General features: G+C 37.9%; 1 protein-coding gene across 4 annotated transcripts in view; it reads right to left on the reverse strand.

Moving 5' to 3' along the window:
• Positions 1 to 313: 313 nt before the first annotated feature.
• The window catches only part of hlcs (holocarboxylase synthetase (biotin-(proprionyl-CoA-carboxylase (ATP-hydrolysing)) ligase)), a 49916-nt gene continuing 26687 nt past the window's right edge, over positions 314 to 23542 (reverse strand). For 2 of the 4 annotated variants that reach the window (XM_042430795.1, XM_042430797.1), the window contains 5 exons: positions 7215 to 7282; positions 6874 to 7034; positions 6513 to 6627; positions 5820 to 6033; positions 314 to 1189 (listed from right to left, as the gene is read on the reverse strand). In XM_042430795.1, the coding sequence (XP_042286729.1) occupies positions 1018 to 1189; positions 5820 to 6033; positions 6513 to 6627; positions 6874 to 7034; positions 7215 to 7282 (730 nt within the window). In that variant the 3' untranslated portion in view covers positions 314 to 1017. Of the gene's footprint in view, positions 1190 to 3527; positions 3638 to 5819; positions 6034 to 6512; positions 6628 to 6873; positions 7035 to 7214; positions 7283 to 23542 lie in introns of those variants that run through there. The other 2 variants (XM_042430796.1, XM_042430798.1) reach the window with 2 other exon arrangements.

A 23542-nucleotide genomic window follows, 5' to 3' on the forward strand; every position in this document is an offset into this window, starting at 1 on the left:
TGTACGAAATCAGTCTAAGGCAGGAAATCAGACATGTCCATATGCAATACAGTTATCTGGTTACTGAAAAACACTCTTCAAGTGTCTTCATGATATAAGATACTGCCTGTTTAGAGCTACAAGCCACTATTCTTATTTTCATATTAGTTTTAGTTAGACTTCGGATGTTAAATTAAAAAAAAAAAAATCAGCATACTCCCAGTTAAGACTACTATATCTGACTGTCATTTTCCTTAGATAATCAGGATTTTGTGGACTTCTGTGGCCATGTAAGAAAACAGATGCTGGTTAGTCTAAAGAAATGAACAACACGTTCCTGTGGAAATCTTTTATTTTGCTGAAATTAAGTGCAAATGCTTAAATGATCATTGTTCTCATGTAACAATGAAATTAGGTTAAATGTTTAGAAAAGGGGTACAACATGTATTATTGCCAGAAAGTAGTGCAAGTTATTCAATAATTATTTGAATTTGTGGTCTTAGCCTATGCCTATGGGTCATAATCAAACTGATGTTGAAGATAGTATGAAGGGACAGGGGCTGGATATACTGAATGTATGTCAAGGTAAGCTAGTAAATTATGCCACTTTAAATCAGTAACGTATTTATACCACTTTCAGACAGCAGACGCACATATTACACAGGTCTACTTAACGCACATTCGAACCGAGGACCCATTCATGAGACAGCTGTCACCTTGCTTCTCACTGTTTGCAGATACTTCAATCTGCTGTGTAGTTCATAAACTTCAGTGACAACGCCAGGTCATCAAAGCCGGGCAGCCTCTGACCGCCAACCCTCCTAATGCAGGTTGGCCTAAACAGATAGACCCCCAACGTGGGTTTAACCAGTGACACTGGATTAGTCTGAATTGGGTATTAGTGATGAAATTAGATGAAATTAGTGATCAAATAGAAAACAAGGATAAATTTATGTAGTTCCATTAAGTTTTCTGTCACTTTAAATGATCCAGTCATTCGTTCAATGTATTATTCAATGTATTTTGTTGAGTTTGGTCCTAATGCTGCTTGATGATCACCAGGTTCTTCAGCATGTCAAAGGAGTTTCCATCAGGTTCCACTGAGACCACACCCTGCTCCTTGCTGTACACTTGGAGGAATCCGTTGGGGTCCAGACCCACCACCTCAGCCTCTAGTCCATCCTCGCTCCAGAGACGCACCTGAGTCCCACTGAAGCCAGAGCACAGAGAACCACTGTCACAGTTCAGCTTCAGGATATTATGGGAAGTTAAAAAACTGTTCTTTGCTTCTCAGCTAAGACTAAGAGTCAGACCCTTTAAGACTGTGACTAACCACCACCTCCACAGCTTCTTTCCTCAGCCAATAACCCTCACAAACCACAGTCATATGTGCCCAACTCTGATCGGCTATGTTCTCCTACACAAACTGACTTTGTCATTGGGTACACTGACTTGATCTCCTTCATTCCCTGTACTTTGAACAATATGTTTATTATATCCAAATGTTTCAGTACACTATCAGAACCACTAATTGCACTGATCTCTTAATAGGTCATATATGCCTACGTTAAAACAAACCAAACAGTGAAATAAAATGAAATACAATACAGATTGTCCTTTATATGTATGCATTTACTCTGTCATAATTAAATAAATCATGACAAAGTTAATTATTTAGCTTTTTGTCTTTAAAGAGTAACTTCACACCAAATCATTTTGGGGTTGTTGTTTTTTTTTACACATTTTTTTTGTACACATAATCACACGTCTATGTTGGCATATGATGTTAATATTGGTGATTTGTCGAACGATACACATATTGGGCCTCAACTAATATGTGTGTAGAAATGTACTAACTTTGCACACAAAACAAGTGCACACACAAAATTGTTGTCAGATTCATGACACATGCGCACCAGTCAATTCTGTTCTTACCACCGTATGTATATTAGTGAATCAAAATCATTATAAACTGACAGGTGCGTGCACACTATCACTAAGGAAAGCTCTGTTGGAGTGGTACAGCATTGAAGAGAGCTGTCACTCATTGCAAACAGAGCTGTGATGGTAAAAATGTAGAAAAACTTAACTACTAGTGAAATGCAAACAGTAGTTTCAGAAATAGAAGCCAGAAAAGGCAGATTAGGCTGGTAAATATGTCACTGGCACATCCATTTGGAGCCCAATTGTACTACTACGCAGTACATCCGTTACAAAATAAAAAGTTGGTAAATGTGTAGATCTGTGGAATTCATCCAGCTCTACATCATTATTCATTTTCAAAATTGGCCAAAAATGACTTTCAATTATTCCCTCCAAAAAAACACATAGGTTCAAACCATATGAATATCTATTTTTGTGCATTATGTCCATAAGAGGGTAAACCAATACAACAAGAGAAATAACTACTTGTATAGGTATATTCATTTCAACATAAACATGTATTTTAAAAGATCCACATACCTACACATTACACAATAAATAAAATAATGTCCTATACCATAAAACTTAATTTAAAGACTATAGACCTGTCTCTCTCTCTGTACTGTGGTTGGTGCTAAAGTGAGAACTGAGAATGCAATATCTCTCGGAGTGAGATCAAAAGAATGATTAAATTGATATATTATTTGATAGCTTAATTTTTATACAGGTTAAGTAATATACTAATCTGAAGTGTTTCCAAATACGGCTTTTTAGATTGCTCAGAGTGCAAATCACTCTCTCTGCAGCCTAATTGGGTTGTGAACTCTCTGCCATCATTACCACACGGCTGTTAGATTATTCGCTCTTTTCAGTTTGACTTCTCATTTTCAATCAATGAAAGTGACGTTGTGTGACTTCTGTCCGTCATGAAGTGCATTCAGTGCATTCTGTGCAGCAGCCCAGGCCCATGTGAGAACTCGTGAGGCAGACAGCCAGGGTAGTGCTGCTTTTTTTTTCCACAATCAAATATTAATTTTCACTATCAAATGTTTGTTTTCTTTTTACAATTCCACTATACAATTGAATTTAGAATATTCATTGACAGCCCTATTATTCATGCTACACTGAACAGCGGTCGGTCTCTGTCACACTGTCGGTAGCATGTATCTGGTCAGTGTCAACACTTACAGTGTCGCACACCACTTAGTGCTGTGCGATATGACGATGTATATCGTGTGACGAGAGAAAAATATCTATCGTTTCATATTATGCTCTATCGTTTATATAGTTGTGACACAAATCACATTCTTTACGGCAATATTTTTTGTCATTTGGAGTCTGTCCATCTTTTGTGCGGATTACATTGATAAATTTCTCTTCTTGGCTTTTTACTCGCAAAGCTTTTATTGCACTTACAATAAGATGACGAGTTTAGTTGTTGTCATCTTTCCAACTCTCCACCGCTGTCTGTCTTCCCTGCTGCGCTGCACACACGCGGAGGGCTCAGCCCCGCCCGCGCTGAGAAAGAGCAGAGAAGCAACGAGACAGTGACCATAAATGACAGCAAAACACAGTAGAGACGGTCTTTATTTGTGTTATTTACCAAATGTTTGTACACTCGTTTAATTTCAGCTCAGTGTGAGAGTCTCTGCTGCTTTTTGCTGTCCTTTATAGTCGCGCTGCTCTCCTCTGCTCTCTATGATTCACCACTGCAGGGCTGAGCCATCGGTGTGTGCTGCACACACAGGAGAGAAAGTGAAGCCGGCGAAGTACTCGAGTTGATGACAACTACACTTGTTACGTTACTGTAAGTGCAATAAAGGCTTCGGGAATAAAAAGCCAAGAGTAATTTAATTTAATCCGTGCAAAGGACGGACAGACAGTGGGGGGAGAGAGGTGGGCATGGACCAACTATTTATTCATTGAATTAAAATGAGCTATATTGGCAAAGGTATCGTTATTGGGATATGAAATGACATATATTGGGATATGAGATTTTGGTCATATCACCCAGCCCTACACTACATAGCCATGAGGCCACACACCTGTTGTCCTTTGCAGTCCTCGGCTGCATTTTTTAAGTGTGCTGGAATGAAGGGAGGGTAGTTACTCTTTCATAACCAATTTAATTGTTTTTCATTCATTGCCACATTAGAATGAAATCATGACACAGACAACAGAGGTGTGTTGTAATTCTGTATTGCCTAGCAGAGAGCAGCACAGAACTGCCAATACTAAATACAATGTACCGTCATTAGTTTTAATGAAGTGGTGCAGGGGAGCTTTCTCTTTTTCATGTGTCATCCAAAATGCCAAAATGAAAAACAATCAGTCACAACTTGGGCATAACTTTTAAAAACTAAAGACAGTTCTTTGTAAATAGTAGTGGCAGTTCTATGATGCCCTCCACTGGACAGCACTGAAATGTATTTAAAAGTTTATCTAAGATAATAGGAATCTTTAGCCATCCAAATTATTCAAATCAAGTATATATCTTTCAGCGTAACAGTCATTTTAGTTCCAAAGCCCCTCTTGTTTTTTGTCCACTGCAGCTCAACAAGGAAACACTGTCCGAGGAAATACAAAGAGGGAATTTTTTGCTACAAAAGACTGTAAATGTGGCAGATATCCACTTGATATGACTAACTGCTGGAGCCTCAGATAAACTGCTGATGAATTTTTAAATGCATTTTTGTACAAAATCACTGTGTAGAAACACTGTGGATTTTGGCCCCCATCACTTACACTGAAAGCACATTTGAAGGGGATCTTTCAATAGCCACTATGAACAGGAGGAATGATTACAGCAATCAAAACCTTGTTCACTGTTCATGTGGGTACCTGAAAAATTGTGAACCTATCCTTTAATATGGCATGGAAAATTTATGTCACAATGAAAAAACAAAGGTTTGACAGACAAAAAGCTAAAGAAAAAAAAAACTTTAAACTTATGTTTTTCATTTAATTATGACATAGCAAATGCATACATAAAAAGGAAATACAAAATAAATCTTGTCATATTTGACTTTTTAATTACTAAATATTTAATTGCTTCCATAATGTATAAATAATGATTACATACAAAAACAATTTCCTACTCATAAACCTATAAACAAGTATGTGTGCTCAACTCACACATACACAAACACACACACTTATGCCATCTGAGAGTGATATGATGAGGTGGGGAAGAAAAATAAGATGAGAGATTGAATCTTAATATCATTTGTTTATTTCAATTGTTGACCAATTTTACTTTGTTGTCCACTGTGTGATTCTTGCAGTCTACACAGTGATCTGTAAAATGCCAATCAAAGGCACATTAATTACACTGAATCAAATTGTGTGAATAGTATTATCAATCTTTTTAATTATACTGTAGGCATTGTTTTATTTGTGAGGTCTTTTAATATGATCCTTTATTGTGAAGCACTTTGTAAAGTTTGTTTTGATATGGGGGCCATAAACTATTGAAACTGATTATTGAGATATTACAGCATCACAGGTGCATGTGATCAATTAATACAGTAGCTATTAGTAGCCACAGCCATGTGTAATGATCATGCGTATTGACAGTAAAGCCTTGTCAAGACCATCCTCAGTGTCATTATAAAATTCAGTGTTTCTGTTATCAGTTACATTTTTTCAGTCACAGCAGCATGCCAACTCAGTTTTTAGTGCCACAGCACCCTGACATCAGGTTACCTTACATAAAAATGATTACAATGTCTTTCATGCAGTGAGGTATACAGATTTTTAATTTGGGTTAATGAGAGCATTGGTATTTAACTAGTACTTGGCAGATATGCTGAGTTTAGGTGTTTGCATGTACTTATTGAATCAAGTATCTCGCTCTGATTCTAAACAAGAAGTAAAACCTGAGTCCAAAGCCCAGTGGGAGTGTTTGGAATGCTCACCTGTGAAGCCATCTCTTGTAGTAGGTGGGCAAGATGGCATCTGGGCCTCCTTGTTGGAAGCTGCTGATGAGGGCCTCCAGGTAGCTAACAGTCCGAGCGATGAGCTGGGCACAGCTTAGCGGCTGCAGGTTGCAGTTGTATTGGATGTTGTACTGCTGGATTAAGTCATTGATGCACAATGTTGGGTTGCTGTTGGTCACATTGAAACCACAGCCTGCAGGGCCCATCATGAAGAAATATTACTGTTATTGTGAGCAATATTACTATGTTATTCTGAGCAAACAACATGAGACTATATAATGTATTGCAAAAAGACTGTATTAATTACTATCGTTGACTAATTACTTGGTGTAATGTGACAGTGCAGAAATAACTGATCATATTCACCACCTTTACAATGACACACTGAAATCATGACTAATAAAGCCTTTTACAAGTTGCAAAATATTCCTTAAGATCACTTGTGTGTAATTAAGGTGTTACAAATGATTTAAGGTTACCAAAATGGTCTAGATGTTCGTCAATTTCCTGGAAAAAGTACAACATCAAGACAAAAGAACATTCCAACATGCCTCAAGCTGGTCATTTCTGTATGAGAGGGTTCATGTTGCCATATGAGAGAATAAGAAAACTGTCAATCATCTACTAAATAGCCTCCAGTCTCATTACCTGTGATAAAGTGGAGGCTGTTACCTATGAGCAGATGAAAGGTTGATCCTATTACAGTAGAGGTCACCAGTACTCCCCCGAGCTTCATCAGGTTACTGTAGTAGATGTCATTGGGCCACTTCACCCTCAGGTCTATGTCCTGAGGAAGGTTGCAAAATGTTCAACCATCATCAATCATGAACATAAGATATTTTCATTTAATACCCAATTCTATTGCTTTTAATATCATATCATTTTGTGATACAATATGCCACTGATATTTTTTGCTAAAAACTATTTTGATGTATTCAGATAAACAGTATATGGGACAAATTACAGAGGATGTACATTCTGATAATTTCTTAGTGTTGACATTGTTGATATAGGAAAATGTGTAGATTGATACCTGGTATCCAGGAAGTGTACGAACCGCCTCGACCACAGCCAGAGCAGCCAGATGTTGCAAGAAGGGAATCCTCTGTCCAAGCCTGGAGCTCAGCTCTACCTGGACACTCAGAGTAAACATGGCACAACCCAATGGGCTGAGCCAGGCATTCCTGCCTCTACCTGCAGCAGCAGCAAACACAGGAAACATACAAGGGGACCCTTAATGGTACCAAACTGACCTCAGACAATTATGATGAATAAAAAACAAAAACAAAAAATACTGTTACTGAAAATTGTTTACACATTTGAGGTATGTTTGAATGTTGTGTGAGCAGGTTTACAATGTGCTGGAGCACTGACCTCTGCCCTGGCTTTGTCGAGCCGCTATAGCTATTAGACCCACATCCTTTGGTAAGTGCAGAGTAAGCCTGAGGGGAGACAAGAACAATGAAACACAAATGTTAAAACCAACTTAAAGTACTTCATAGAGACAGCACCGGTATACATTGTTTTGTTTATAGTGTTTATTACACCTTAAGTTAGTGCTTTTAATTACTTCAGCCTTACTCTTACTTTTGCCCTTACTGACATAATTAAAGTATTAATATATACTTACTATTGTAATACTTTGAGTCCAGCTTCAACACTAAACACACTAAGAAATCCAATATAACAATGTTTATAAACTGGAAGTATTGCAGTTGTTTAAATACTGAACTGATAATCATAAAAATCTTTAGCAGATTTGGTGGAGAAAGTTTTACTTTACTGATGTAAGCAGTTGGTGAAAGAGAGTTAGAAATAGTCAGAAAGTTGACAGTTCTTCAGGGACTTTTTTGCCCTGAATTACAGCGTGTCCACACACAAAGTGATTCAAAACGTGTTTTTTTAGTCGTATCCATCTCACTTATGTTTAATAGAACAGATATGCTTCTATTTTAATCAATACACCTTTCTACACAGGCCATGTAATGGCTCGCAGCCATACATACATAATCACAGCCCTAATCATATTTTTATGCTTAAGTCTATTCTCCTACTGTTCACCTGCAGTGATTACAGTGAACTACAGTGATTATGTGTAGGGCTCCGAGAACTTCCAGAACACAGGTGACTTATTCTCAACACTGTTCCTGAACGGATCCTCTGTAGTCACATTTGTACTGAAGTTCTTTGAGAAATTTACAATGTAGTACAAAGTGAAGAAATTGTGATATGTAGCACAACAACCTAAAGAAGCTCTGTAAACAGAACTGCATTCCCTTGCATGTGCAGTACAAGCAACCCTCTCCAGAAAATGAAAACGTGATATATATATATTTCCTCTCTCACCCCCCTCCCATGGGGGGTGGGGCGTGTCTTCCTCAAGCTCGGGCCCTCTACCAGAGGCCTGGGAGTTTGAGGGTTCTGCACAGTATCTTAACTGTTCGTAGGACTGCACTCTTCTGGACAGAGACCTCAGATGTTGTACCTGGAATCTGCTGGAGCCACTCTCCCAGTTTGTGGGTTACAGCCCCCAGTGCTCCGATTACCACTGGCACCACTGTTGCCTTTATTCCCCACATCTTTTCTAGCTCCTCTTTCAGCCCCTAATTTTTCACATTTCACATTTGCATACTCACACACATTTGATCCTGCAAAGGAAAACTGTTCACACAACTACAGTAAGTAGTAAGGGTACAAGTGGGTCATAGTTGAAGCAGGATGAGGATCTGTAAACTGTAATGGATATTTACAATAGACAGTTTAGGTAGTCGTTTTGTTGTTCACTTGTTTAAAATCACCAAAAGGAACCAAGTTGTAATGAATTTGATATATGCTTTAATTTAGGGGGACAGATTATTTAGACAAAACTGAGGGTGTATTGTCTCACTGCCTCTGACAAAAATTACACATATGGTACTTTTATATTGTATGACATTGGACTGAAACCTGTCACTATTATTGAGCTTTGCCATTTTGGATAAAATATTTGAAACATACAGTGTTCACCATTTTTAGGCATGCAAACACCTGAGATGGATTTCCCTTATTTTACAGATATATCTATGAAACTCTAGGGCTGGAGTGACACAAGAGGTGGTTAAGTTAACCCAAGCCCTGTTTAGTAAGTGATTCATAAAAAAATGAATGAAATGAATGAGCCCTTATTGTTTATGGACCCGGTGCATTGCTTTTGCCCTTCGGTATGAAGTTCAATAGGAACCCCCAATTTGCTCTCTTAACAGCAGCACCTTGTCAGAAATGTTTCCAGATAGACCAAATACTAAACAGTAGTAGCCTTCAGCTTGGATTGTATTTTTAGCAGTAGAAAAGTTTCATAGACATGAATGATTATTTTCTGTAATTCTGAGATCATTTGTTTTTTTGTCCAAAGCTTTTATAATTTGATTTACACATTGGATTTTCTTCTCCCTTGCACTTAGAAATTCCTGACCTTTATTTACGTTGATTTTGTCAGACAACATTGCTTGTTTGGACACAAATCATTTTCACAAGAAAACAGAGTTTTAAAACTGAATATAATCAAAGAAAATGTGGACCTTCCGTGCTGTTACTCTCACCACTCATCCATTTCATCTCCTCTTATCTCCACAGCTCACTGATATCTGCTCTTTCCAACTTGGCCAGAACAAAGACATACAAAGTAGCACATTTGACAGATGACAGAGAGAAGGCATTGTCCCAAGAGGAATAGCATGGCCCTATAAATCCCTGCTCAGGACTCATTGTTTTAGGGGGCAGCTAAGCCAAAGGGGTCACCCTCACAGACAAAGCAGGTCAGGAGGATAACGCCCACCAGCCGAGTAATCTGTGAGAGAAGAAAAATGGTGGGTGTCCTTGGATCATGGGCTAGGGGAACCATCTTTCTCACACAGGAACAAGTCAGGGGAATGACACCAAACAAGAGAGAAAGCCCTGCTCTCCGTAAAGCAGCCTTCTCACCCACCCAAAGCATCAATCTGTTTGTTCATCTCAGACGGACCTGATAGACATTTCATGGTACCAGTCACATGCAGTTGATAGCATTTGGAAATAAAGGTATTTACTTATATTTAAATGTAAAGCTAGCAATCCCATACAAATTCTAACATTACAATGGGGTGGATTTGATGTGGTCAGTTAAGAGATAATTTTTCTTAAAGCCAGTCATCTCCCAAACCATTGCCCCCCAAAAACCCTCTCACTTTCCAGATTAAAATATCAAAGATTAAAAGATTATTTCTGCCATCGATGCTCATTTTTGAAAGAGGATTTACCATGCATAAGTGTGTTTGCATTGATCATTCAGCAGCATCAAATGGATGATCGATAAAAGAGGACAAACTAATCTGTAAATGTGATTAATTGAGCTAATCCTGTTTACTGAGGAACAGCAGAAATTACCATTTCAAAATAGAACTACTCAAAGTGACCAATGAGAGAGAGCTGCTGCATTACCACGGGACAGCGGAGGCACCAGTGAATGACCTTGCTTTGCTGACTGCTTGTTTGGAATTGGCCTGCCTGGTCTGGCAGAGGTCATGGACAAAGACACACAATCATTCCTTAAACCCACTACACACCTTAAAATGTGTGTTCTGTGTTTTATTGGCCAAAACAACCCTCCTCCTTTTATTGAGGTCCTGCAATTTATTATTTGACAGCCTCAAAGTGCTACTTTTCTGGCCACATTTGTATTTGTTAAAAGCTATAATATTTGAACAACAAGTAGGAACACATAGGCTATGCATGAAGTTACTATTGTAACTTAAGTTTATATATCAATTAAACAGAACCAGTTAAGGTTTATTTCACAATAATCCTTTTGCTATTGTGATTATACTGAACAATGTGTTTGAATGGTGTCTTGGTCACTCAAAACTATCTTCATGTGAGTCTTGCACAAGTGGGTAGATCCCGGTCTGAAAAGTGAAGCCAATGAGGAAGTGCCTTACATTGCATTCTCTTGCATTCTTTCTAATTGCCAGCAGGGAGCAACTCCACTGGCTGCAAAAAGAAGTCTGACTGTATGTAAGTCTATAAGAAAATGACCCTCTTTCTCACTTGATTTATTACCTCAGCAAACACTTTCCTAATGAGTTTATGGTCTCAGTCGCTAGTATCAAGTCTTCTTCAATGCATCATGATGTTTATTTTTTAATTATGGCCCCATTTAGAGTGAAATAAATGATACAACAGCATATGCAACAATGTTGATTATGTAACATCACCATGGCAGTGAGTTTTCAGTTAATGGAAGTTAATTGTAACATTTTGGTCACCTTAAAAAGTGTTGTTCAGCGTTTGGTTGTGATAAAAAACCCTCCAAGGAGTCGGATGTTCAGTTTTTCCGCTGAGGCAATTTTGTTTCCATGGTTTTAGGCCTGTTTTTCGCAAGTAAAAATTTGCATTAGCATTATCACTGCAAGCTAGCAGCTAGTTTTTTACAGTCTATGGTCTTGCAGCTTGATGCAATGTCTCATTAAATAAGATGCTACAATTTCTAAGCATGTAAACACCCACTGGCGACTGGTCATTAGGGGCAGGTGGGGCACAGCCCACCTGCTGTCACCAGAAAGAACTGTTCAAACAAATGACGTTATTATCAATTTTCAAATTTTTATCTGCTATAATTTATTATCTATGAATATAGCATCTTCATAAATTGTATTATATAATTTGTGTTGGGATTTTAGTTCATTTTTAATTGTTCCCTGCCTTGCTGCTTCAGACTGTGTTTTCATGATTCGTGTCCACAGCGGGCCTACGGTGGCCGGCGTGAATGTGGGGCTAGCCCCTTTCTCACAATGCAATGTGTATTGCACGTGGGAAAATATGAATACGCATGCTCAGAGTGTTAGTGTATTCAATGTAGATCACACAAAATTAATGATAAGTGGGGCTGACAGCCCGTAGCCCCACTAAAGCGTCATTTCATCATTCTAAATGTCTAGTTGACCAATCAGATTGCTTGGTCGGAACTACCTGTTGTACAATTTAGGCTTGTGACAGTGATAATGTAACTTGTGTAATTTCTCTCTCTCTCTCTCTCTCTCTCTCTCACTCACACACACTTTTCACTCACTCTCTCTCTCTCCCTCTGTATATGTGTACAAGACCTACTAGAAGCAGCCACTTTGTTGTTAAAAGTGTTTTGTGGACCCATAACATGTTAAAAAAAACACATCAGTAGCAAGAGCAAGTACTGTAGTTTTCCTGGTATGTAGCCTATCTATTGAAGTAGTTGGTGCCCCCCCAATTTTTTACATATAAAAACGCCACTATAAACACCTTAGATGTATTTTACTTAATTTACTAATGTAACTCTAGAGCTTGGGTGACACAAGTGGCAATAAAGTGAACCCAAGCCTTATTCAATAACTGATTCCTGAAAAAATTAATGAGCTATTATTGTTTATGGATTCAGTGCATTGCTTTTGACCTTCAATAAGGTGCCTGGTTTTAAGATACCAATGTCATTGTAGAGCCTCAATTTAGCTGTCTCAAGAGCAGCTCCTTGTTTGTTGCTTACTAGCTTGTTGAGTTTTATCCAGATAGGCCAAACATTCAACAGGAGTTGCCTTCAACTTGGATTGTATTTTTAGTGGTAGACAATCTTTACTTTCAAATATTTGAATGATTTTTTTCTCTAATTCTGGGTTTGTGGTGGGTCTTAACCTGTGTCTATGGTCACCATTTTCAGCAATCTTGGACAATAGACATAGCTAGTGACAAAAAAGGTTAGCGTAGGTAGACTTCTATGACATTGCATTGACTGGGTTGGCCAACCAAATATGAGCAATCAGACATTTCTTGTTGATTACTTTGTAACATGAACACTGTGTTTCTAGTGATGAGGGAAATTAAGCTTTCTGAATCACTGAATCAAGGCTGTGATGAAAGTGTTTAATTGTTTCAAAGAATTTGATACAGACAAAAAGTGCTATCTGCTGTGCAATTTTACATTTCTATGGGTAGCATAAATCTGAGACGATGATCAAATTGTTAGTTACAAATGGCTTTCATTATTGTTTGTTGTTCAATAGAGATGCACATTTTAAGCAACTTCCTTAATAGTTGGCCTTGTTAACAATCAATAGTTGGCTAATTATTAACAATTCATGAAATATGGTGGACATTTTTCCATTCCGTTTTTTAACCACTGACGCAACCTATGTTTGATGCAAAGTAAGAGTACATTATAGGAATTTAGTGACACAACCAGGTACTACAGCAAATCTATACATTTTCTGATAGTTGCACCGCACATCTCATCTTCTGCATTATCAGTTAATATATTTTTAATTGATGAAATTAACAGGGAATCGTTGATAATAAATTAATCATTTTGACATCCCTATATTCAACAATAACATATATATAACAAACATCACTTCTGAACATATAAATACTGCAGCAGATTGAGAAGCACATCGTGCATTAAAAATTCTCTAATACAAGATAAACAGATTAAACTGCTTGCTGACAGGTTGGTATAGTCTTGGTGAAGCTGACATGAAAACCTCTACCCTTTGGACCCTGTATGGAACATCCCTGTCTTGATGTGACACAGGGCTATGGAGTATAGCATACTTTCCACCGGACGTAAAACACTGATGTCGAACACTACACCATATGTTCCCCAGCATAAGAAATGAGGACGTTTAGGCATCTGCTTACAATCTTTTATAATTGCAGGTGGAGCATGCAAGGTCAATTGGGCCAATTTGATTTTTATGGTTGACCCTGTTGCCACAGTTTTGAAGAATCCATTTTCTCTGCACCAAACTCCCATGTAAGTCCTGCGGTTTGTATTTTACACGGGAAACGGGACTTAATTCCATAGTGTCAGTTTGGATATTGGATTGCTTGTCAAAACAAACATTGATTGTCAGGGCTTTGGCTCAACAGCTGAACAGCTTTAACTAGATATCCCTTCTTAAGGTTGTTTTTCTATTCAGTTTTCCAGAGTATGCACACTATTCTGTGTATGAATGTGACCATTCTGTGGAATATCTTATAAAATCTGAAATTTTGTTTTTATGTAAAAAAAAAAAAAAAAAAAAAAATCACAGACTCACAGAAGTTGCAATTTTAGAATGATGAAAGTGAGTGAGAGTGTGGGTAAATGTCAAAAATACTTCCACATGTGCAGACAGCATGGAAACATAATTTCTATGACCACAAGAAGAGGGGGAAAAATCTGAATTACATTTACATCCATTTCTGCGTCTTTTCCTTTATGTACCTTTTCTTTGAGGGGAAAAATAAGGGGGAAAAAGAATACAAAAGTAAAAGTGGGCCCTTGGGTTTTCATGTCTGAGCCTGAAGCTCTAACAAGAAAAAGTCAACAAGTAGGAAATGTGTCGCTCCAGGCACAGGCATCAAGTTCAGCAGAGCAGGAAAAGAATCATTATTCTCTCTCGACTAGCAAAGTAGTGATAGAAAAACCCTACAGTCTCTTATCCAAACTTGTTCACAAATAAACACTTCCACACTGTTAACTGTCCTTAACACCAACAGCTTTGTGCTGACACACACAAGATAGTAACAATGGACCACTAGTCCTACAACACTAGTGCTGAGTTTCAGTATGATAGAAAAATGATTTTTTCATTTTGATACCTTATTTTGAGAAATACTGGTAAATTGTTTTCTATTTTTTCTAGAAAAAAAAAAAAAAGAAAACCAAGTTCTTAATTATTATATGACACCTAAAAACAAGCAGCTGTAAGCATTTTGCCTACATAAAAGAGAACATTTTTGAATTAAAATCAAAAATAAAATTCAGAGCAAGAATCTGAACAAGCATTATTGGCTTTAATTACTTGACAGTTTTTGAAACTCAAACACATTTTGGTCAGTATAGAGGTTTGATACCCAGGCTGATTGACATGTATCTATAATTATAAAAAAAAAAGTGTAATAAAAGGCCAACTCAGCATTACAATAGCTTTTCAGTAAACTACTGAACACACATTTACTTTTAATTAGAGAAACTGACTTATTAAAACTCTCTTGTATTAAAACACTATTCGGTCAAAAAAACAGAAACAAGAAAGTCCAGTACTGAGCATCTTCCAAGCATGTCCATGATCCCAGTTTAACACTGAGATCATCAGTACTGTAATAAAGGACCATTATCGGTATAACTAGTAAAAAAACACAGTGGCTTAAAGTTTAAAGGCTTAAACAGTCACACATTTTGGTAAATGTTTTATTAAACATACAGATATGTAAGCGGCATCAATCTCTTTGAAGGAAGATTCTGGTTTATTTCAATGTGGCCATTGTGGCTCTATGTGTAATGCTAATTTTGCTGCCTCTAGCTCCATTATAAAGATTCAGGGGAGTCACAAAAAGATGAGTATCGGAGCAAGCTGCTGAGCCTCCTACATCTTTCCAAATAAATATGATTTTTACATGAATCGCCCCAGAAGTTGTTCCTGAATTAGTCTGGCTAACTGCATAGGGAATTACATCCAGGACAATTTGCATGGTAGCCCCTGTGCCCATTCAGCGTATGAATGTGTGTGAATGGGTGAATGTGGTTTGTAGTGTAAAAGTGGTTTGAGTGGTTGGAAGACCAGAAAGGCGCTATACAAGTACAGTCCATTTACCATTTACTATTTAATCTTTCACAGCATGAATGATCGATATCAGTGACAGACAGAGGATGTCTTTTTTTGGTTTAGTCCAGTCTAATTTCTTCTGTGGCTGAAAGAGGAGAAACGCTTAATGGGAGTATTTGGTGGGGAGGGGCAGTAAGGTTTTCACTGCTGATAGAATGAAGGTGGATATAGATGCTCACCAAAAAATATGAAAGGATGGCTGTCAAACTAGCATTGCTAATCAACTGGCTTTTGCAGGCAGGAGGATGATGGTGGGAGTGGGAGAGAGTGAATAGCTAATCGATTCTTGTCAGATAACATCTTTGAGGCCCAGTAAGTAACACTGTGTGGACTGGTATTAGATTGTGGCCCGATCATTGAGAATCACTGATCAAGGGGATTTAATTACCACTAAGCCACAGCATACTGAATGCCTTCATTGCCAACAACAAGAAAAGAAAGTAGGCCTTACCTGAATCCCACCAAGCTCTACTTGCCTTATGCTGCTGTTCCACTATCCCTCCGCGGCTCTTTTTCTTGGGTCACCAACTGTACACTGAGATTGTGGTTGGTTTCAATTCATTTAGGTTAACAAAAACACATAATAAACTAATCCAACATATGTCAGGGATGAGGGTTATCATTCAATGTCCATCACAGTCTCAAGACTTCCTCAACAGCACACCACTTTTGCGTTTGTATCTTTTTTGATTGGTGGTCAACCTTGTGAAGGCAGGTCTTACTGAATATGAGTCAGTCTGAGGGCAGATGTCAGAGAGAATACACAAATGACAACCTGTGAGCCTGACATTCCCTTCTTCCATAACCAAAAAAAAGACACCTGTTTTTTTCTTTTTTTAAAAAAAACATACATCTAAAATCTACTGATTATATGATTATATACTCATTAACACAAGGAAATCTTTTCAATTAGGGCTATATAATTTCACCATACCAACTCTGACCTTAACCTGATTGAATGTACACTTGACTGTCCTCTTCTTGTACCTCACTTTCATATGAGGCCTATTTTCTTTCCAGCAATTTTTTTTGCCAGCTACCTTACATACCCAGTGTAATCTTCCTAGAAAGAAGAAACATAGTCCAGGACATCCCCTGAAAATTTTGGTTCTATAGTCTTTATATTGGACAATTGCAGGGGATCCCTAACCTGACAGCCAAATATTTGCTAAAACAGATTCTGTTGGAGAATTTCAAATGGAATGAGCTAAGACAAACATTTGAATCATATAATTCAGTGTGTGGAACCTTTCAATAGCACCTTTTGTGCATTGTGGATGGCAAGATGAATACTTATGGGTATCTGTTACACAGCAATAACCTGCTGATAAAGGTTTGATGTTAAGTTTGGGCCCTTGTCAACAAAAGGATGGTACACAGCAGGAATAGAGTTTTACCAGCTGTACAGCAATTAATTTAGCCTTAATGCTGCATAGCAGAATAGCATCTGGATATCTTGAGGCCACATCCATTATAGTTAACAAAAACTAATTTCCATGTTTGCATGAGTAGATGACTACTCAGTCCATCATAACATGAGCAAAAGGTTCCGGCTTGACAGACAAAGAACCCAAAGAAGCAACTGTCGTAAACCTGCCCTACTTTCCCACTACTGGACAAACATGGCAAGTATGCCAGAATCCTGTTTACATCCTGTCTAATACTTGGCCAATAAAAGTGTCCAGTTATGTTATCAAGGGTTTTCCTCACATCGATATAACTACTGGTAAGGACTTGTGAGCCAGACAAATCAGCACCACAGACCTCACAGTCATTATTCTCTGTAACATTTGCCTCATCTACTTGAGTCAAATCAAAAGGAACATCAACCATTTAAGTTCCAGGTCCTGGATTGTAACTCCCCTACTGGTCTGTGCTCTGCCACATCTGAGACAACCCTTGTGCAGGCGACATCACTTGCCATCACAAGGTCAATGCTATGGAACGGGAGGTACTGCATTTCTGCTATATCTATATTCTGACACTAATTCATTTGTTCTGTGAATTGGTAGATTGGTGCATTTTCATAGCCTCCACAAATTCCTTGCACAGCCACAAACCATCCAGTAAAACTGAAAGTGGGTCGTTACAACAGACCTCTCTGAATCAGGGTCTACTTGACACCAGTATTTTTCAATATGGTGACCTGAACACGCAAACCATCTTAACTACAGAAATGGTGGACCACACCTGTAATCCAACTTTGGGGAACTGCTCTTTTTATGCCCAAATTTATAGCAGTTGTGCCAGCAAGCAAAGCACTGCCACTTTGGTGAAAGTATCCCCCTAAATTTTTGTTATGTGCAGGCATACAGAAATTAAATTACCAGTATAATGCTACTGCCTGTTTCCTCCAAAAATCTAGATATGATTATCCAGGTTGCTGCCAAAGTTACTGAAGCTTCCTTCTGTAGGTTTCTGGAACACAACTGTATGCACCCAGCACTGCTTTCCTTAAATCATTGTATTCTAAACCTGTACAGCTATCTAGCACTGCAGCTGCTTTTTGGTGTCCATGATTGTTAAATCAATTAACTCCTTTTTGAGGCATCTAAATTGTGCATAGGTCATATGCTCAATTTGTAACATGGAGTCCTTTGCTAATATTACAACTTGCTGACACACAAAACAAGTGCAAGTTCCAACTGAAAAAAGTATTCAGATACTTTACTGAAGTAAAAGTAGCAACATTCACACACTGATGGCACAGCCATTAGGAGCAATTGGGGGTTAAGTATCAGTATCAGTAAGTGCCCAAGGACACATCAATATGTGGACTGGAGGAGCTGGGAATCGAACCGCCAATCTTCTGATTAGTGGACGACCCGCTCTACCTCCTGAGCCACAGCCTCCCCTCATTTCAGGAGCTCAAATGTAATTGAAGAATTAAATGTTCATTTTGAATACTAGCAATGACTGCCTGAAGTCTGGAACCCATGGACATCACCAAATGCTGGGTTTCCTCCTTTGTGATGCTTTGCCAGGCCTTTACTGCAGCTGTCTGTCTAATCTGGGCTTTCTATTCTGAGACTTACACTCCTAATGTTCTTGCGATCTTTCTGATGGATATTTTCTTTTTTTGCAGCTTTAGGATGGCCTGTTTCACTTGCACTGACAGCTACTTTGACTGCATGTTATGGGTACACAGCAACAGCTTCCAAATGCAAACGCCACACCTGGAATCAACTCCAGACCTTTTACCTGCTTAATTGATTAAATAATGAAGGAATAGCCCACTCCTGGCCATGAGACAGCTTTTGAGTCAATTGTCCAATTACTTTTGGTCCCTTGAAAAGGGGGGGCTACATGTTAATGAGCTGTAATTCCTAAACCCTTCCTCCAATTTGGATGTGAATACCCTCAAATTAAAGCTGAGAGTCTGCACTTATTCATTATATAACTGTAACTCGAATATGTTTTGGTAACTGACTATTAATTTTGTAGATATTACTTCACTTATTCTCTTCAGGTAAGCTTTGAAAAAACAGAAAATTAGAACAAAATAATAACAGATTTATATGCTTAATTTAATCTACAACCTCACTGAAAATTAGCAGTGGCCACAAAACAGCTGGGACGAACCATGAAAATCTTTACAGCATACAACATCCTCTATCCTTAGCTGTTCGCTTCGGGAATATTACAGCGTTAATGTTACCCTACATATTAACTGCTCTTCTCACCCTAAATCCAGATAGTAAACAGTATTTTAGTGAAAAAATTAGTGACAGTGGAGAGAACGGGAAGCTGCAATAATGCCTGAAATCAATATCAAGATTAATTGTTAAATTTACCTTGGTCCTCTCAGACAGAGGTTTTTGTGGACTAAATGTCAACCAAAAGTACCAATAATCTAATTACTAATGTTTGACTACAACATTTTAAACTAAACACAAAATCAGGTGACACAATTAACATTGAACTTAAGGAATATCACTGCAATTTTGCATTGCACTTCCATGAAGTTGAAGGGACTTTCAAGAGACTGATTTTAAAAATGGTCAAAATTGACGTAAAAATGGCCAAAATATCCTGACTTTTAGTTCCTTGTATGGGTCAAACTTCAAAAACACTGGATTCCCATAATGGAACTAATTAGCTTCTTTTATTACACTTACAGGCTGGTACGAAGCCATATCTTTCAAATATTTATTTGTTTGCCAGCATGTGGCCACACTGAACCACATGGTGTGATACTAATGCCTAGGTGGGCTTCCAGGAAAAACTTCAATGCAATTCAATCTCTGTCAGCTTCCACTAGCAGTCCTATACAACTATTTAAAAGTGTCAGTTACACCAAAAAGGCTGATTTTCTCTGAAAATATTCAGTATCATACTGAATACTTATATACGCAAATTCTCGAAAAAATAATACAGGCATTCCTCAATAATGCCATTAATCAAGGCTACTCCAGAGGGACATCTGGAAACTCAAATATTAGCAATGAAATCAAACTGCAGCAACAGGTTTGGGGTTATATGGCCAACTCATTCACCCTGCTTTGGTTTTTGTACAACCTTAATGACAACACTGTCTGCTCCAATCAGCTCAGTGCTGGTCCACAATCCATTTTTCAAACTTTATGACAGTCTTAATTGCTCCCACCTGCTGCCTGATCAGCCCACTCAACGGCCACTTTTTCTCATATGTGGATGCAGACAAAGAAGCCTATTAGGTGCGGCTTGCCTTTGCTGCAGTGAGGTCACTCAGGCATTAAATTAGTTCCAGCCCATCTACCCTCCCACCCCAGCGCACACACATATACACACGTGCCAAATGCTGGATTCATTGTAGGATTTTTATGCTGAATAGCTTTCTTTTCTTTCCTTCACTTGCCTGGTGTCAATTTCATTTTCATCTGTTGCCAAAGAGCTGCTTTGTTGACTCAGCATCTAGTGCATGTAACATCACCCATTATTATTCATTACTGTCTCTGATACAGACGTTTATGGCCTGATATTACATATTGTACTTAAATTGGCAACAGCCAATGTTTAATCAGGTCAACCTTTTACAATTCTGATCAACATATAGCATCAGTGTCATTTAAAACAATCTTAAAATGGCATTCAGGATTTTTTTTTAAATCAAGTTCTACAGAATGGCTTCTATTAAAATAACATAATTAGAAAGAGTTGGGAATGAAATGTGTGGTAACTGTGTCACTAAAAATCTGATCACCATTCAGTACATTTACATGCTCACAAGAAACCAAGGTACTGAGATAAATAAGGTTACACAGGTAATTGGCAAACATGCACATACACTGTAGTAACAGGCTTACTATAAAATCTGTGTTTACATGCAGCTGGTCAGGAGTCAGATTTCTCCCCTACCTTCTGCAGGTGGATATAGTCCCAGTTGTAAAGTTGTTAAAGTTGATGACTCAAACCCTGAAAAGGGACAAAGGTTTGAGTCCCAAGTGGAGTGTTGTAAATAAACCATCAGAAAGGGAGAGGGGATGGTATATATACTCTGTTTCCAGCAAGCTCAAACTAAGGCAGTCTAATCCAACTGACATGCAATTAGTCTTGATTAAACAACTTCTTGAAGGTAGGTTCGTGAAGGTTCTAACTTTAAATTTTTGTTCAAACAGATTTAGCAAGGCATAGTCATTTTGAAGGCTGCAGTTTGAGCTGCTGTTGACTTGTATTGTGTTATACTGAGTTTAAAGTTTTTAAATAATATAAATAATGATGATAGGAATCTACAAAAACATTCTCGCACATTTGTCTCATCCTTGATTACAGCCTCAAAATTTTCCTGCTGACTAGAATAAGTGACCTACAATACCTACAAAATTATTTAGAATTAAGGTCAAAGCTGAAAAGCACATACACACATCATTACATAGTCAGCTACATTACACTGATCTCAACTTCAATGGGGAAAAACAAATGGGGGATCAACCTGCTGACCGAAGAAAAGACAGTCAGACCAGCCAACATTAATGAAAAAAGTAAAATACGTCATGGATATACTTACTACTTTTTAAACTAGAAAAGTTAAATTTCCAGATTTAAATTTAGACAGAGATACTATTAAAATCACTATTGAAAACTACTATTAAAAACATCCCTGTATCCAAATATTTGCATGAGGAGCTTTCACAATAGTCCACGGTAAAGATATAAAAACAACCTGAGGAAGTGCATGTTAAGACAAACCTTAACATGTGGTTTAAAATGTGACAGATCCATAGTTGGACAGAAAATGTGGGTGCAAGTGTGTGTGCATACCTTGTGACAACCCGTGCCATAATGACAGCTAACAGTTATACATTTCAAAAACACACAAATTCAATAAGGTCGCAAGCAACCTATGAATATGACCCATTCAAAAGCTTTGAGTGGTCTTGAACACATGACAGCTGATCAAAAAAAAAAAACAAAAAAAACAGATGCACTGCTGAGACACTTTCTTTCTCTTAGTTATAAATAAGCAACCTGTACAGGTCCGTTGCACTGGGGCATATTAAAGACAAAGGGCCAGATGTGTAAACGATACGCACGTGCAAAAAACATGCATATGCCATTCCCCACACATAAACTGGTATTTTTAAAAACATAATGTGCAGTGAGAATGTGGCACCTCACACAGACTTCAGACCAGAAGCACAAATGATTTTTTTTTCCCGGAGCCAGCTGCAGGTTATATGATAAGGTGGAGATGGAAACATAAGGTGAAAGACGGAATCTATGTATAAAACATTGTTTGTTCAGGTTGATAATCAACTGCACTTATTGTGAGCTTTTTATGACATTTACATCTGTTATATGCCAAAGGGTGCATTTATAAACTTAATGTTGATTCATTACTTTTGTGTGATCAGTTGTATCATTCTTTTAATTTACACAGGAGGCATCCTTTTATTTTGCTGTTACAATTCTTTGTATTTTATCTTTTATTCTGACACTCTGTTTCGATATAATCACTAGAATTCAGTGATTTTTTTCAACAATTGTTTACAGGTCCATGTAATGAATTAATGATATGGACAGTATAAATAGCCATGCACCCGTGCATAATGGTCACTCATAATTACAGCTGTTCTGGAAAACCTCACTGGTGCAAGACAATCTGTGAAACTGCACTTCTTCTTTTCTGTTTGGTTCATTGACAGGTGTAAAGACAGGAGGAGCAGGCAGTATACTTATATGAAAACGACTGGTTTAAGGCACGTCTTCATTCATTTGTGGTTAATTGTGGGAGTGGAAATTAACCTTGTGCATGTGTCCAGTTCCAAAATGACTGAGATTTATAAAACAGAACCATGCATATGCACAGCTTTATAAATCTCACTATAAGAATGCATAGAGGTTACTCATTTCATTTGTCTGCTTTTTCTGCTGCATTACTATGGTGCTGCCGCTGCAGTAAACGTTGGGGCCGCACTACCTAACTGTAGGCACTAGGTGGCAGCAGAGTGCTTGAATCCTAATGACAGGATTTCACTATATACCCCCTTTGACCACAATGTGGTCAGCAATGGCTTCATTTCTGATATTTAACTTAACAGCTCTTCTGTGAACTTAAATAAACTAAAGTGAGATGTGTGTTTGACATCAATGAAATGGTGTTTTAGTGTTTATCTTGCAGCGCCCCTGTGACATTTTGCACCCTGATTGTTTCTCTGCTGAGTGCATATAAGGCAGAAGCCCCACTCAGGCGGAGCTTTGGCTCAGTGTTCAGGGGAGCTTCTGTAATTTAGACTCTATTGAAATTATTTGAATGCATTTCTTTATCATACTCCAGAAACATTTGATCATTGAACATCAAATGAACATTTAATCTGATTAACTGACATGTAGTTGAAAGAAAATGTTCCCAACCTTTTCTGCAGGGATCATCTTTTGTAGATTTTCTGAGTTGTTGAGTTAGGGTCTTCTTGTAAATTTGGCAAAAGTAGCCTAGGCTACTTTATGTCTATAGTAGATGCCTTGTTAAAAGCACAACACTGTCACACACACAGTTACTTCTTCACTGTATATCAGCCTAGAGATGGTGAAAACTCTGTCCCTCTCTCAAACTAAAAAAACTAAATGGGTCTACTGTATGTTTTTATGGTTACA

The sequence above is a fragment of the Thunnus maccoyii genome, chromosome 13, assembly GCF_910596095.1.
Source record: "Thunnus maccoyii chromosome 13, fThuMac1.1, whole genome shotgun sequence".
In the NCBI taxonomy this organism is placed as follows: Eukaryota; Metazoa; Chordata; class Actinopteri; order Scombriformes; family Scombridae; genus Thunnus; species Thunnus maccoyii.